This window comes from Leucopleurus acutus (assembly GCF_964270905.1).
Source record: "Leucopleurus acutus genome assembly, chromosome: 6".
In the NCBI taxonomy this organism is placed as follows: domain Eukaryota; kingdom Metazoa; phylum Chordata; class Mammalia; order Artiodactyla; family Delphinidae; genus Leucopleurus; species Leucopleurus acutus.
Genome location: NC_139149.1, coordinates 3,770,133 through 3,785,938, shown reverse-complemented (window position 1 = coordinate 3,785,938; position 15,806 = coordinate 3,770,133). Strand labels below are relative to the sequence as shown.

The window sequence follows — 15,806 nt, the reverse complement described above, 5'->3', positions numbered from 1 at the left end:
TACATGTAAAAGAATGAAATTAGAACAGACTCTAACACCATATACACAAATAAACTCAAAATGGATTAAAGACCTAAATATAAAACTGGACACTATAAAACTCCTAGAGGTAAACATAGGCAGAAAACTCTTTGACATAAATCGCAGCAATATTTTTTTGGATCCATCTCCTAGAGTAATGGAAATAAAGAGAAACATAAACAAATGGGACCTAATTAAATTCAAAAGTTTTTGTACAGTAAAGGAAACCATAAGCAAATCAAAAAGACAACCTACTGACAAGGAGAAAATATTTGCAAATGATGCAAATGACAAGGGATTAATTTCCAAAATATATAAACAGCTCATACAGCTTAATTTGAAAAAAAACAAACAACCCAATCAAAAAATGGGTAGAAAACCTAAAGACACTTCTCCAAAGACATACAAGTAGCCAATAGGCACATGAAAAAATGCTCAGTACACTAATTATTAGAGAAATGCAAATCAAAACTACAATGAGGTATCACCTCATACCAGTCAGAATAGCCATCATTAAAAAGTCTACAAATAGGGTTTCCCTGGTGGCGCAGTGGTTGAGAGTCCGCCTGCCAATGTAGGGGACACGGGTTCGTGCCCCGGTCCGGGAAGATCCCACATGCCGCGGAGCGGCTGGGCCCGTGAGCCATGGCTGCTGAGCCTGTGCGTCCGCAGCCTGTGCTCCGCAACGGGAGAGGCCACAACAATGAGAGGCCCGCGTCCTACAAAAAAAAAAAAAGTCTACAAATAATAAATGCTGGAGAGGATTTGGAGAAAAAGGAACCCTCCTCCCCTGCTGGTGGGAATGTAAATTGGTGCAGCCACTATGGAGAACAGTGCAGAGGTTCCTTAAAAAACTAAAAACAGAGCCCCAATGTTCATAGCAGCACTATTTACAATAGATAAGACATGGAATCAACCTACATGTACATCAAAAGATGGACAGATGAATGGATAAAGAAGATGTGGTACACACACACACACACATACACACAATGGAATATTACTCAGCCATAAAAAGAATGAAACACTGCCATTTGCAGCAACATGGATGGACCTAGAGATTATCATACTAAGTGAAATAAGTCAGACAGTGAAAGGCAAATATCATATGATATCACTTATATGTGGAATCTAAAAAAATGATAGAAATGAACTTATTTATAAGACATAATTGCACTCATAGGCATAGAATAGAAACTGCTACCAAAGGGGATAGCAGACGGGGGGAGAGATAAATTAGGAGTTTGGGATTAACATATACACCCTACTACATATAAAACAGGTAAACAACAAGGACCTACTGTATAGGATAAGCAACTATATTAAACATCTTGTAATAACTCATAATGGAAAACAATCTGAAAAAGGATTATATATACACACACATACATAAATGTATGTATGTATAACAATCACTTTGCTGTATACCTGAAACTAACACAACACTGTAAATTCAATACTTCAATTTTGAAAACTGTTAAAAAAAAGTTCAAGAAAGCATTTGATTTAAATCACAATTCAAAACCAAATATTAAAACATCCAAGTTTCCTCTATCAACACATGAAATGGAAAATAGCTTCTTACCAGACAGCAGCTAGATTGGAGTGCAAATGTAAACTATGAGGAAACCTCGAGGACCTGACTGTCCAGTACTGACGGACCACATGTTGTTCCAGCCAGCTTCGGGCATCTGACTCATCTAGTGGAAGGGAATTTATTTACATGTAAGTTATAAGAGTTAACAACAAAATACTTGATCAGCTTTGCTACAATATCTGGACTTATGATTCCATTCAAATATTCAATTGACAAAGGGTCTTTAAAATAACAGCTACCCAACAACATTTACATATATAATCATTTACTTAAAACCATACACACACACACACACACACACACACACACACACACACACACACAGACATACAAAATTTAATTGTCACTGCTAGAAAGTAAAAAAAAAAAAAAAAAAATTACTCGATTTTAAAATGACCCATGAATAAAAAGACACAATCAGTATACTTGAATAATTCAATAATCATAAAAGAAATTGAAATGGTAACCTAAGATGTTCCCAAGCACCCCCAAAGCCTCAGGACTAGTAGCAGGGTTTGAAGGATTAGCTATCTTATACAGATTGTTGTAGAAAACAGAAAAAGGGAGAGCTGTCTAACATTTTATGAGGCCAATATAACCCTGCTTCCCAAACCAGATAAAGACATGATAGAAAAAGTAATGCATCGAAGAATAAAGATTAAAAATTCTCAATTAAAAAAGGCTAACCCAATCCAATACTATAGTAAAAAAATAACAGAATGATCAAGGAAGTTTAGCTCAGGAATTCAAGGATGATTCACTATCAAAAAAATCTATCAGTAAAGTACTAGAGTAAAAGTGATGAATTATAGAATTATCTCACAGATAAAGAACAGCACTTGATAAAGTTCAATATTTATTTATAATTAAAAACTCCTAGAAAAACAGGAATAAAAGTCTTAATTTTACAAAGGACACATATCCAGAACCTATGCCAAAAACTATCACACTTAATTAAGGAATTTCAGGGGCAACCCTCTTGGGATAAAAACCACTCCAGGAAACCCATGCACATTGCCACTGCTTCCTCTGCAGACTAGAGGGCTGGCCAGGAAAGAGACACGGTTAACATGTCATTAAGAAGATATAAGGTATAAGAACTGGCAGGAGGGGCTTCCCTAGTGGCACAGTAGTTAAGAATCTGCCTGCCAATGCAGGGGACACGGGTTTGAGCCCCGGTCTGGGAAGATCCTACATGCCACAGAGCAACTAAGCCCGTGTACCACAACTACTGAGCCTGTGCTCCACAACTACTGAGCCCACGCGCCACAACTACTGAAGGCCACAAGCCTACAGCCCGTGATCTGCAACAAGAGAAGCCACTGCAATGAGAAACCTGCGCACCACAACAAAGAGTAGCCCCCGCTCGTCGCAACTAGAGAAAGCCCACAAAGCAACGAAGACCCAACACAGCCAAAAATAAATAAATAAAATAAATAAATTTATTAAAAAAAAGAAGAACTGGCAGGAGATAAAACTGTCAATATTTGCAAACAATACTGATTGTCTACGCAAAAAACCTAATGGAATCAACAATATATAAGCAGTATGAGAGTTCAGCAAGAATGCTGGATATAAGAACAATTTACAAAAAACAAGTGTCCCCCTACTCCAGCAATAAATAAAACAAAAAAAGACACTATTCACAATAAGAACTATTAACATACATAGAAATTAACAAAGACTTAAGGTCTTTACAAAGAAAATTTCCAAAATCTGGTAAGACATTAAAAAATTAGAATAAATGCAGATATTTTCATAGTAAAGATGTCAGATCTCCCCAAGCTAAATCTATAAATTCAATGCAATCCCAATAAAAATTCCAGCTGGATTTTTAAAAAGGAACTTTTAAAATGTCTTTAGAAGAATAAAAGCCCACAAATAGCTAAGCCTATTTTGAAAAAGAGTAAAGGAGGTGAGGGGGAAACTTGCCTTCTATGTGTTGAAACACAGTACAAAGCCATATAAATAAAAAGTCTGTTCCTCCACAACTCACACTCAGGGAAGAGAACTGAATGTTCAGAAATAAATAAGTGTATAGATACATAATAATGTTAGAACCACAAAGCAATGTGGAAAGAATGGACGGTTGGGAAATCTGCTCATGACATGGGAGAAAAATAAGCTGGACCTTTTAACCTCACTTCATACATAAAAGAGGATCTGGTGGTCACTAAAGAGCTAAACACAAGCTCTAAAAAAGCAAACAGAAGGAAAATACAGGGGAATGTTCTTTTAGAGAAAAATATCAAGGCCCAAATTCTAACCATACCATGAAAAATTCAGATTTGAGTACAATAAGGTATTTTTAAAAATCACAGATTCTGTTTGAAGGATACCATGAACATACAGGTGACTAACTAGAGGAAGAAAATTGCAATGTCTAAAACCTAGGAATTACTATCTAGATATACAAAGAACTCTGAAGTGTGGGGATGGGCAAGAATGACATGAAACTCCAAAGAAAAGCAAGCAAAGGATGTCAATGGATACATCGTAGAAGGGGCAAGACTGATCCCAAGTACTTATCCTGTGTAGTCACACAAATGCAAATGAAAACAGCAGACCAAATCAGAGGCGGGGTCCTAATCAAGTAGGGATGAGATTGTGGACCAGGTCCATAATTGGGCATGGCATTAGGGAGAATGGCTGAAGGCAGTTCAGGCCTGTCCACAAGAGAAGCAATTACAGAAATGAGGTACTGCAAACTGCAGCATCCTACTCAGCCATTAGGAGCAACAGAAGAGATATGCACAGAGTGACATGGACAGATTAAAACAGAGTTAAATGAAAAGAAGAACAGAACAGAGTTTACACAAAGCATAATACCAGTATGTAATTTTAAAAAAGGAATACAACCAACCAAAACAATGTACTTTACAAGAACTCAACATGTTTGAGAACAGATATCAAATACATTAGAACAGGAGCCTGTCACTGGGCTGGCAGAGAAAAGGAAAGGGGAGTGAGAATCAGAAAGGGCAGAAGAGAAGAAATAAACTAAACCAAAAGGCCCTGCACGGGCTGCTGCTGCTGCTCACATGCTCTGAGCTGATTAACCCACACTCTACCCTAAAGGTCCAATTCAAGAATGAAAAAGAAAGGGAAGAGAAAAGAAAGCAGAAAATCGTTAGCATGCTAAATCAGCTTTAACTACTTTATGTGCATTTGGCAAGGTTCAGGTACAAGGAACAGGGCTAGGTCACAGACCCCAGCTTCTGGGTTAGCTTCCTGGCTGTGACCGTGGGAAAAACACTGTAACCACGCCTCTGTTTTTTATCTACAAAATGAGAAGTAGGATTAGATGTTCTAATCTCTAAGGTTGTTTCCAGCTCTTTCTGGATTCTACCAATTCATATTTTTTTTACTAAAAACTGAAAAAGCAGACATTCAAATTTAAAATTAAATTGTATGGATCTTTTCCTTTTATTTAGTCACTAACTTTAGCAAAGCCAATCCTTCTCAAAAAAAAAAAAAAGAAAAAGAAAAGAAACAACCATTTAGGACTAACAAAGTTCTCAGAACTATATTAAAAAAAGACCAAAATTGCACTGTAAATGCCCTTTCAACATTAATTCTATAGAGCTACTTCTTAGGCACTACAGAAGAAAGACCTACTAATGGTTTAAAAAGGTTTGTTTTTAAGGACGGCAGAGCTTACCAATATTTTAAACCACATGGAACTGATTCTCAAAGCTTGCCTTTCCTTCTAGAGAATTCTTCTATCAGAAAATGATGCCAGTATCTAAGAACACACACTACCTTTCCAGCTGACTTGAAGTCCCAGCTTTTTGTTTTGATCTTGTTCTTCTAATGGTGTCCTGTCCACCTGAATCCCAGAGTCCTCTCTGCTTAGAGGCTGTTGATCATCTTCATCTTCACTTTCTTCAGACCAATTCTGATTAAAAGAAGGCAATACACCTTACCCTTAGAGCACCTAACAACTGGAGCTATTTAGACTAAAAGATTAAGAAAATTTCAGAAGAAAAGCAAAAACTTTATCAAATAAAACCTTTTTCTACATATCTTGAAAGTTACTATTATAGGATGGAATTAGTTTTGGTGGCAAAATCCCAAGATTTACAGCTCCTTAAGGAATACATATATTTTCTGATCAACTTCCTAGTACCGATGTTTGGGTGCAAAATCTTAATAAAACTTCCATAATAAACCACTCTAACTTAGTGAAGAGTGTTCCTGTTTTAGATAAGTTGCTGTAGGGCAGAAGGACCCATAAAAATCATCTAAATAACTTGGCATGTATTTATATTTTCAGTAGCAAAACCACTGCTACTTACTGGTGTGTCTACATTTGGGCCAAGGTCAATTTCTTCACCTTCCATCAAGTATTTTCCCCAGTCGAAATCGTCTTTCTTTTCTAAAATACAGCAGAAGAATTTCATCAGCTTGATCAAAAATATGTGGGAAAAAAACCCCAAATTACAGTAAAAAGTCTAACAAAACTCATAATAAAATACACTTGGGAAATGAAAGTTCAAAAATATTGAAACACTCAATAAGTTGACATTCTAATACATTAAAAAATTTAATTTCTTTATCTTCAAAAGTGATTTTTCTCTTTATATAACTGAAAGTTTAACTTACAAAGTCAGAACTCATATTTTAAAAGAAAATTTACAACTACAATTGCACTTAAGACAACAGAAATATTTTAGTTTCAGATTTTTTTTTACAACTTTTTATAAAATCTCAAAGTCTGGTAATTAAGTCATAAAACCAATTTCTCTTTTATTTGTTATATATATGAAAAGCATTTGGTAACATACCCACTTCTTTATCTCTTGGTGTTTCCACATAATTGCTGTTTGAAGGAGAATCAGACAGACATAGAAGAAGTGACAGTATGGAATAATGTGCATCTGTCTTTAAAACAAGAAATGAAAAATATGAATCACTGAGGTTGGTAAGAGCTTTCTAAACTAGTTTGAGTAAAGAAAAGATAACCCCATGACAGTTATGTCCTCAATTTTTTTCCTGGTTTAAGAAAACACAAATCATACCTAAATAAATCTCAAACTCTAAACTTGTTTTTATAGTTCAAACATGTACAGACAAGGAACCTGTCAAATAATGCACTACCTGAATAATAATGAGGAATCTCAGACAAACCTAAACTGAGGGACAAGCTACCAAATAATTAGCCTGCTCTCTTCAATAATGTCACGGTCAAAAAAAGAAAGGGTGAGGAATGTTCCAGATCAAAGGACACCAACTGGTGAACCCAAGCAAAAAGTACACAGGAGTTCCTTTTAGTATTCTTCAACTTCTAAGTTTTTTTAAAACTTAAATTGTATTTTAAAAATCACATTTAAAAAAGCTGCCAAAAATGAAAAATACTCCAAATATGCAAATAGTCATAAACTATGCATGGAAAGGAGAGAGGAGGTGAATTAAAATCAAGGAAGGTAAGGAAGTCTCAGGTTACCTCTCCCTATTATATGTTTTATAGTACTTTATGTACAGCTTCATAGTGTTTATCGTAATTATAATTAAATAGCTATTCACAACTACTTGGGTAGTGATGATCATGTCTTGTTTATTCCGTATTCCTACCACCCAGTGATGACAGGGACACAGTAGACACTTGGTAAACTTTCCTGGGAATGATAAGGCAATATATCACAAATTCTCTGCTTAGAAATGCGTTAAATTCCTTTAACAAAAAAAAATAATTTTCATTCCATAGAGAAGAGTAGTCTAAAATGTAAATACTTGAAGAAAATAACTCCCAATATATAAATCTATTATTTAGTAATAATTGCTAACATCAGATTGCTTATTTTGGAAGAATTTTGTACACCTGAAACAGGTGAATGTTACCAGTGAAAGAGGAGAGAACTATGTACAGTAAAAGCAAGAGCACACATAGTGCCCTTGCAGACCTCCCTACTTTGCCAAGGACCAGAACTACCGCCCTGTAGCTGCATGGTGATGCACAAAAGCAGCACATAGTCCTGGGAAGAGGACCTGGATGAGGCCATTCCCCTACCCCTTGTTCATTTTTTTGCTAACATCTGTAAGGGAGCTTGACACCTAGAAGACTGATTAATTGAGGTAATCACTGAACTAAAAATTAGCATTAATGGCTAAAACATAACCTATCAATCAGCTAATATCACGTTTTAACTGAAGTCACTAATAGCATTAAAGAACAAAGAAGACTGCTGCTAAAAGTTAGGGCCCTGGAACTTAACATTTAGATGATACAGGAGACTGTCCAAGATGGCAGATTGGGAAGACCTGCACTCACCTCCTCCTACGGGCACCCCAAAATTACAACTATCTACAGAGCAACTATCAGTGAGAATGCTCTGCAGACTAGCAGAACAGATCTTCTGAAGCTAAAGATACAAAGAAGGAACCACAATGAGATGGTTAAGAGGGGTGGAGACATGGTATAGTCAAGACCCATGCTCCCATCCCAGGTCAGTGACCCACAAATAGGAGGATAATTATAACTGCAAAAGTTCTTCACAAGGAGTGTGGGGTCTGAGCCCTCTACTGAGCTCCCCTGCCTGGGGGTCCTGCATTGGGAAGACAAGCCCCCAGAATGTTTGGCTTTGAAGGCTAGTAGGGCTTATATTCAGGTGACCCAGAAGGCTGTGGGAAATATAGACTCCACTCTTAAATGGCACACACAAAATCTCACATGCTCTGGGACCCAGGGCAGAAGCACTAATTTGAAGGGAGCCTGGGTCAAACCCACCTGCTGATCTTGGAGAACCTCCCAGAGAGGCAGGAGGTAACTGGGTCTCATCCTGGGGACACAGATGCTGCTGGCAGCCATCGTGGGGAGCTTGTTCTACCACAAGGATGCTGCTGGCAGCTATCGTGGGGAGCTTGTTCTACCACAATAAGCTAGAGTCCTCCTCTAGCTTATTAGCACAGGGGGCTTACCTGCCGACCAGCCAGTCTGTAACAATTCCAGGGCCCCCAGGCCAGCTGCCAGCCATGTGGAGACCCAGCCTTGTCTACCAGTGTGCCCACGACCCAACCCCACCCACCAGTGGGCCAGACCCAGCCCCAGGACCTCCTGGGTCCTGCAGCCAGCTGTGCCAGGACCCGGCATTGCCCACCAGCATCCGGGCAGACCTAACTGAGGCTGAGTCTGGCAGCCAACTGTGCTGAGGACCGTCCTGTGTACCACTGCACCCACAGTAGTCAGCCCAGCACAAAAGAAGGGTCCATGCAGCCCATAGAGGGGGCACCCATAGAACAAATAGCTCTGGTGACCAGAGGGGAGTGGTCTGCTGGGCCCCATAGGGCATCTCTTATATAAGGCCACTTGTTCAAGTTCGGGAAACGTAAGCATTCCACCTAATGAACAGAAGTGAAAACAGAGAATTAGGCAAAATGAGGTGACAGAGAAACATGTTCCAAATGATAGAACACAATAAAAGGCCAGAAGAAAGAAGCAAAGTGGAGATAAGTAATCTACCTGGTAAAGTTTCCAAGGCAATGACTGTAAAGATGCTCAACAAACTTGAGAGAAGATTGAACACAATGAGAAGCATAACAAAAAGTTAAAAAATACAAAGAAAAACCAAACATAGGTGAAGAATATAATAACTGAAATAAAAAATATACTAGAAGGAATTCACAGTAGATTAGATGATACAGAGGAATGGATCAGTGAACTGACTGTAGTGGAAATCATGCAAACTGAACAAAAAAAATTAAAAATAAGGACTGTTTAAGAGACTTCTGGGACAATATCAAGAGTACTAATATTCACATTATAGGGGCCCCAGAAGAAGGAGAAAGGGGCAGAGAACTTATTTGAAGGATAATAGCTGCAAAATTCTTTAACCTGGGAGAAAGGAAACAGACATCCAGGTCCAGAAAGCACAGAGAGTTCTAAACAAGATCAACCTGAAGAGATCCACACCAAGACACATTGTAATTAAAATGCAAAAATTAAAGTTAAAGACAGATGGACTTCCCTGGTGGCGCAGTGGTTAAGAAACTGCCTGCCAATGCAGCGGACATGGGTTCAATCCCTGGTCTGGGAAGATCCCACATGCCGCGGAGCAACTAAGCCTGTTCGCCACAACTACTGAGCCTGCGCTCTAGAGCCTGCAAGCCACAACTACTGAGGCCCACGTGCCTAGAGCCTGTGCGTCACAACAAGAGAAGCCACCGCAATGAGAAGCCCATGCACTGCAATGAAGAGTAGCCCCGACTCACCACAACTAGAGAAAGCCTGTGCACAGCAATGAAGACCCAATGCAGCCAAAAATAAATAAAATTAAAAAAAAAAAGTTAAAGAGAGAATCTTAAAGGCAGCAAGGGAAAAACAAGTTACTTACAAAGGAATTCCCATAAGGCTATCATTTGACTTTTCTGCAGAAACTTTGCAGGCCAGAAGGGAGTGGCATGATGCATTTAAAGTGATGGAAGGAAAAAAACCTACAACCAAGAATACTCTACCCAGCAAGGCTCATTCAGATTTGAAGGAGAAAGCAAAAGCTTTACAGACAAGCAAAAGCTTAAAGAGTTCAGTACCACCAAACCAGCTTTTCAAGAATTGTTAAAGGGACTTCTTTAACTGGAAAAGAAAAGGTCACAACTAGAAATAAGAAAATTACAAAAGTAAAAGCTTCAGTGGTAAAAGCAAATATACAGTAAAGGTAGTAGATCAACCACTTATAAAGCTAGCAGGAAGGTTAAAAGATAAAAGTAGTAAAATGATCTATATCCACAATAAGTAAATTAAGGGATACACAAAACAAAAAGATATATCATGATGTCAAAAACATTAAATGTTATGGGGAGAGGAAAAATGCAGGGTTGTGAAAATGTGTTCAAACTTAAGAAATCAGCAACTTAAAATAATCACGTGTATATATTAGCTTGCTATATACAAACCTCATGGTAATCACACACCAAAAACCTATAATAGATACCCACACACAAAAAGAGAAAGGAATCCAAACATAACACTAAAGATAGTCATCAAATCACAAGAGAAGAGAACAAAAGGAGGAACAAAAAAGAAATAAAAAAACAATCCCAAAACAATTAACAAAATGGCAATGAGAACTTACCTATCAATAATTACTTTAAATGTAAGTGGACTAAATGCTCCAATCTAAGGATACAGAGTGGCTGAAGGGATACAAAAATACCCATATATATGCCACTCCTAAGAGTCTCACTTCAGATCCAAAGACACAGGCAGACTGAAAGTGAGGAAATGGAAAAAGGTTTTCCATGCAAATGGAAATGAAAGCTGGGGTAGCAATACTTAAATCAGACAAAAACAGACTTTAAAACGAAGACTGTAAAAGGAGACAAAGTACATTACATAATGATCAAGGGATCAACCCAAGAAGAATATACAATACCTGTAAATATATATGCACCCAACATAGGAGCACCTAAATACAGAAAGCAAATAATAACAAACATAGAGGGAGAAACTGACAATAACATGATAATTGTAGGGGACATTAACAGCCCACTTACATAAATGGACAGATCATCCAGACAGCAATCAATCTGGAAATAGTAGCATAAATGATACGTTAGATCAGATGGACTAAATAGATATATGTAGGACATTCCATCCAAAAAAGCAGAATACACATTCTTTCAAGTGCACATAGAACATTCTCCAGGATACATCACACATTAGGCCACAAAACAAGTCTCAGTAAAATTAAGAGGACTAAAATCATATCAAATATATTTTCTGACCATGCTGCTAAGAGACTAGAAATCAACTACAAGAAAAAAATTTGCAAAAACCACAACCACATGAAGGCTAAACAACATGCCACTAAAGAACCAATGGGTCACTGATGAACTCAAAGAGGAAATAAAAAAATACCTGGCGACAAATGAAAGTGGAAACACAATGATCCAAATCTACTGGACACAGCAAAAGCAGTTCTAAGAGGGATGTTTATAGTAATACAAACCTAACTCAGGAAAAAAGAAAAATCTCAAATAAACAACCTAACCTCACACTTAAAGGAACTAGAAAAAGAAGAACAAATAAAACCCAAAGTTAATAAAAGGGAAAATCATAAAGCTCTACAGCAGAAGTAAATGAAATAAAGACAAAAACATAATAGAAAAGATCAATGAAACTAAGAGCTGGTTCCTTGAAAAGATAAACAAATTTGGTAATTTGCTTATCAGACTCATCAAAAAAAAATGAAAAAAGAGAGAAGGCCCAAATCAATAAAATCAGAAATGAATAAGAAGTTACAACTGACACCACAGAAATACAAAGGGTCACAAGAGACTACTATGAGCAAATGTACGCCTAATAAAATGAACAACCTAGAAGAAATGGACAAATTCCTGGGAATGTACAATCTCCCAAGACTGAATCAGGAAGAAATAGAAAATATGAACAGATCAATTTCCAATAATTAAATTGGATCAGTAATCAAAAAAAGCCCCAACGAACAAAAGTCCAGGACCAGATGGCTTCACAGGTGAAGTCTACCAAACATTTAGACAAGAGTTAACACGTATCCTTCTGAAACTATTCCAAAAAATTGCAGAGGAAGGAACACTTCTGACCTCATTCTACGAGGCCACCATCACCCTGACACCAAAACCAGACAAAGATATCACACAAAAAAAGAAAATTACAGGCCAATATCACTGATGAACACAGATGCAAAAGTCCTCAGCAAAATACTAGCAAACTGACTTGAACAATACATTAAAAGGATCATATACAATGATCAAGTGGGTTTTATCCCAGGGATGCAAGGATTCTTCAATATACGCAAATCTATCAATGTGATAAACCATATTAACAAATTGAAGAATAAAAATTACATGATCATCTCAATAGATGCAGAGAAAGCTTTTGACAAAATTCAACATCCATTAATGATAAAAACCCTGCAGAAAGTAGGCATAGAGGGAACTTTCCTCAACATAATAAAGGCCATATATGACAAGCCCACAGCCAACATCATCCTCAATGGTGAAAAACTGAAAGCATTTCCTCTAAGATCAGGAACAACACAAGGTTGCTCACTCTCACCACGCTTATTCAACATAGTTTTGGAAGTTTTAGCCACAGCAATCAGAGAAGAAAAGGAAATAAAAGGAATCCAAATCGGAAAAGAAGTAAAGCTGTCACTGTTTGCAGATGACATGATACTATACATAGAGAATCCTAAAGATGCCTCCAGAAAACTACTAGAGCTAATCAATGAATTTGGTAAAGTAGCAGGATACAAAATTAATGCATAGAAATCTCTGGCATTCCCATATACTAATGATGAAAAATCTGAAATTGAAATCAAGAAAACACTCCCATTTACCATTGCAACAAAAAGAATAAAATATCTAGGAATAAACCTACCTAAGGAGACAAAAGACCTGTATGCAGAAAATTATAAGACACTGATGAAAGAAATTAAAGATGATACAAATAAATGGAGAGCTGTACCATGTTCTTGGATTGGAAGAATCAACATTGTGAAAATGATTCTACTACCCAAAGCAATCTATAGATTCAATGCAATCCCTATCAAACTACCACTGGCATTTTTCACAGAACTAGAACAAAAAATTTCACAGTTTGTATGGAAACACAAAAGACCCCGAATAGCCAAAGCAATCTTGAGAACGAAAAAAAGGAGCTGGAGGAATCAGGCTCCCTGACTTCAGACTATACTACAAAGCTACAGTAATCAAGACAGTATGGTACTGGCACAAAAACAGAAAGATCAATGGAACAGGATAGAAAGCCCAGAGATAAACCCACGCACATATGGACACCTTATCTTTGATAAAGGTGGCAGGAATGTACAGTGGAGAAAGGACAGCCTCTTCAATAAGTGGTGCTGGGAAAAGTGGACAGGTACATGTAAAAGTATGAGATTAGATCACTCCCTAACACCATACACAAAAATAAGCTCAAAATGGATTAAAGACCTAAATGTAAGGCCAGAAACTATCAAACTCTTAGAGGAAAACATAGGCAGAACACTCTATGACATAAATCACAGCAAGATCCTTTCTGACCCACCTCCTAGAGTAATGGAAATAAAAACAAAAATAAACAAATGGGACCTAATGAAACTTCAAAGCTTTTGCACAGCAAAGGAAACCATAAACAAGACCAAAAGACAACCCTCAGAATGGGAGAAAATATTTGCAAATGAAGCAACCGACAAAGGATTAATCTCCAAAATTTACAAGCAGCTCATGCAGCTCAATAACAAAAAAACAAACAACCCAATCCAAAAATGGGCAGAAGACCTAAATAGACATTTCTCCAAAGAAGATATACAGACTGCCAACAAACACATGAAAGAATGCTCAACAACATTAATCATTAGAGAAATGCAAATCAAAACTACAATGAGATATCATCTCACACCAGTCAGAATGGCCATCATCAAAAAATCTAGAAACAATAAATGCTGGAGAGGGTGTGGAGAAAAGGGAACACTCTTGCACTGCTGGTGGGAATGTGAATTGGTTCAGCCAGTATGGAGAACAGTATGGAGGTTCCTTAAAAAACTACAAATAGAACTACCATATGACCTTGCAATCCCACTACTGGGCATATACCCTGAGAAAACCAAAATTCAAAAAGAGTCATGTACCAAAATGTTCATTGCAGCTCTATTTACAATAGCCCGGAGATGGAAACAACCTAAGTGCCCGTCATCGGATGAATGGATAAAGAAGATGTGGCACATATATACAATGGAATATTACTCAGCCATAAAAAGAAACGAAATTGAGCTATTTGTAATGAGGTGGATAGACCTAGAGTCTGTCATACAGAGTGAAGTAAGTCAGAAAGAAAAAGACAAATACCGTATGCTAACACATATATATGGAATTTAAGAAAAAAAATGTCATGAAGAACCTAGGGGTAAAGCAGGAATAAAGATGCAGACCTCCTAGAGAACGGACTTGAGGTTATGGGGAGGGGGAAGGGTGAGCTGTGACAGAGCGAGAGAGATTCATGGGCATATACACACTAACAAACGTAGTAAGGTAGATAGCTAGTGGGAAGCAGCCGCATGGCACAGGGATATTGGCTCGGTGCTTTGTGACAGCCTGGAGGGGTGGGATAGGGAGGGTGGGAGGGAGGGAGACGCAACAGGGAAGACATATGGGAACATATGTTTATGTATGACTGATTCACTTTGTTATAAAGCAGAAACTAACACACCATTGTAAAGCAATTATACCCCAATAAAGATGTTAAAAAAAAAAAAAAAAAAAAGAAGATGTGGCACATATATACAATGGAATATTACTCAGCCATAAAAAGAAACGAAATTGAGCTATTTGTAATGAGGTGGATAGACCTAGAGTCTGTCATACAGAATGAAGTAAGTCAGAAAGAAAAAGACAAATACCGTATGCTAACACATATATATGGAATTTAAGAAAACAAAATGTCATGAAGAACCTAGGGGTAAAGCAGGAACAAAGACGCAGACCTCCTAGAGAACGGCCTTGAGGTTATGGGGAGGGGGAAGGGTGAGCTGTGACAGGGCGAGAGAGAGTCATGGACATATACACACTAACAAACGTAGTAAGGTAGATAGCTAGTGGGAAGCAGCCGCATGGCACAGGGATATTGGCTCGGTGCTTTGTGACAGCCTGGAGGGGTGGGCTAGGGAGGGTGGGAGGGAGGGAAATGCAAGAGGGAAGACATATGGGAACATATGTTTATGTATGACTGATTCACTTTGTTATAAAGCAGAAACTAACACACCATTATAAAGCAATTATACCCCAATAAAGATGTTAAAAAAAAAAGAAGATGTGGCACACACATACAATGGAATATTACCCAGCCATAAAAAGAAATGAAATTGAGTTATTTGTAGTGAGGTGGATGGACCTAGAGTCTGTCATACAGAATGAAGTAAGTCAGAAAGAGAAAAACAAATACCGTATGCTAACACATATATATATGAAATATAAGAAAAAAATAAATAAAGGTCATGAAGAACCTAGGGGTAAGATGGGAATAAAGACACAGACCTACTAGAGCATGGACTTGAGGATATGGGGAGGGGGAAGGGTAAGCTGTGACAAAGTGAGAGAGTGTCATGGACATATATACACTACCAAACGTAGAATAGAGAGCTAGTGGGAAGCAGCTGCATAGCACAGGGAGCTCAGCTAGGTGGTTTGTGACCACCTAGAGGGGTGGGATAGG

At 37.8% G+C, this 15,806-nt stretch overlaps 1 protein-coding gene across 4 annotated transcripts in view; it reads right to left on the bottom strand.

The window, feature by feature from the left end:
- TUBGCP5 (tubulin gamma complex component 5) overlaps positions 1 to 15,806 on the bottom strand; it is a 58,612-nt gene that overhangs the window by 26,133 nt on the left and 16,673 nt on the right. For all 4 annotated transcript variants that reach the window (XM_082840695.1, XM_082840696.1, XM_082840698.1 and 1 more), the window contains 4 exons: positions 6,406 to 6,502; positions 5,917 to 5,996; positions 5,381 to 5,516; positions 1,607 to 1,721 (listed from right to left, as the gene is read on the bottom strand). In XM_082840695.1, coding sequence (XP_082696821.1) covers positions 1,607 to 1,721; positions 5,381 to 5,516; positions 5,917 to 5,996; positions 6,406 to 6,502 — 428 coding nt within the window. The remainder of the gene's footprint in view (positions 1 to 1,606; positions 1,722 to 5,380; positions 5,517 to 5,916; positions 5,997 to 6,405; positions 6,503 to 15,806) is intronic.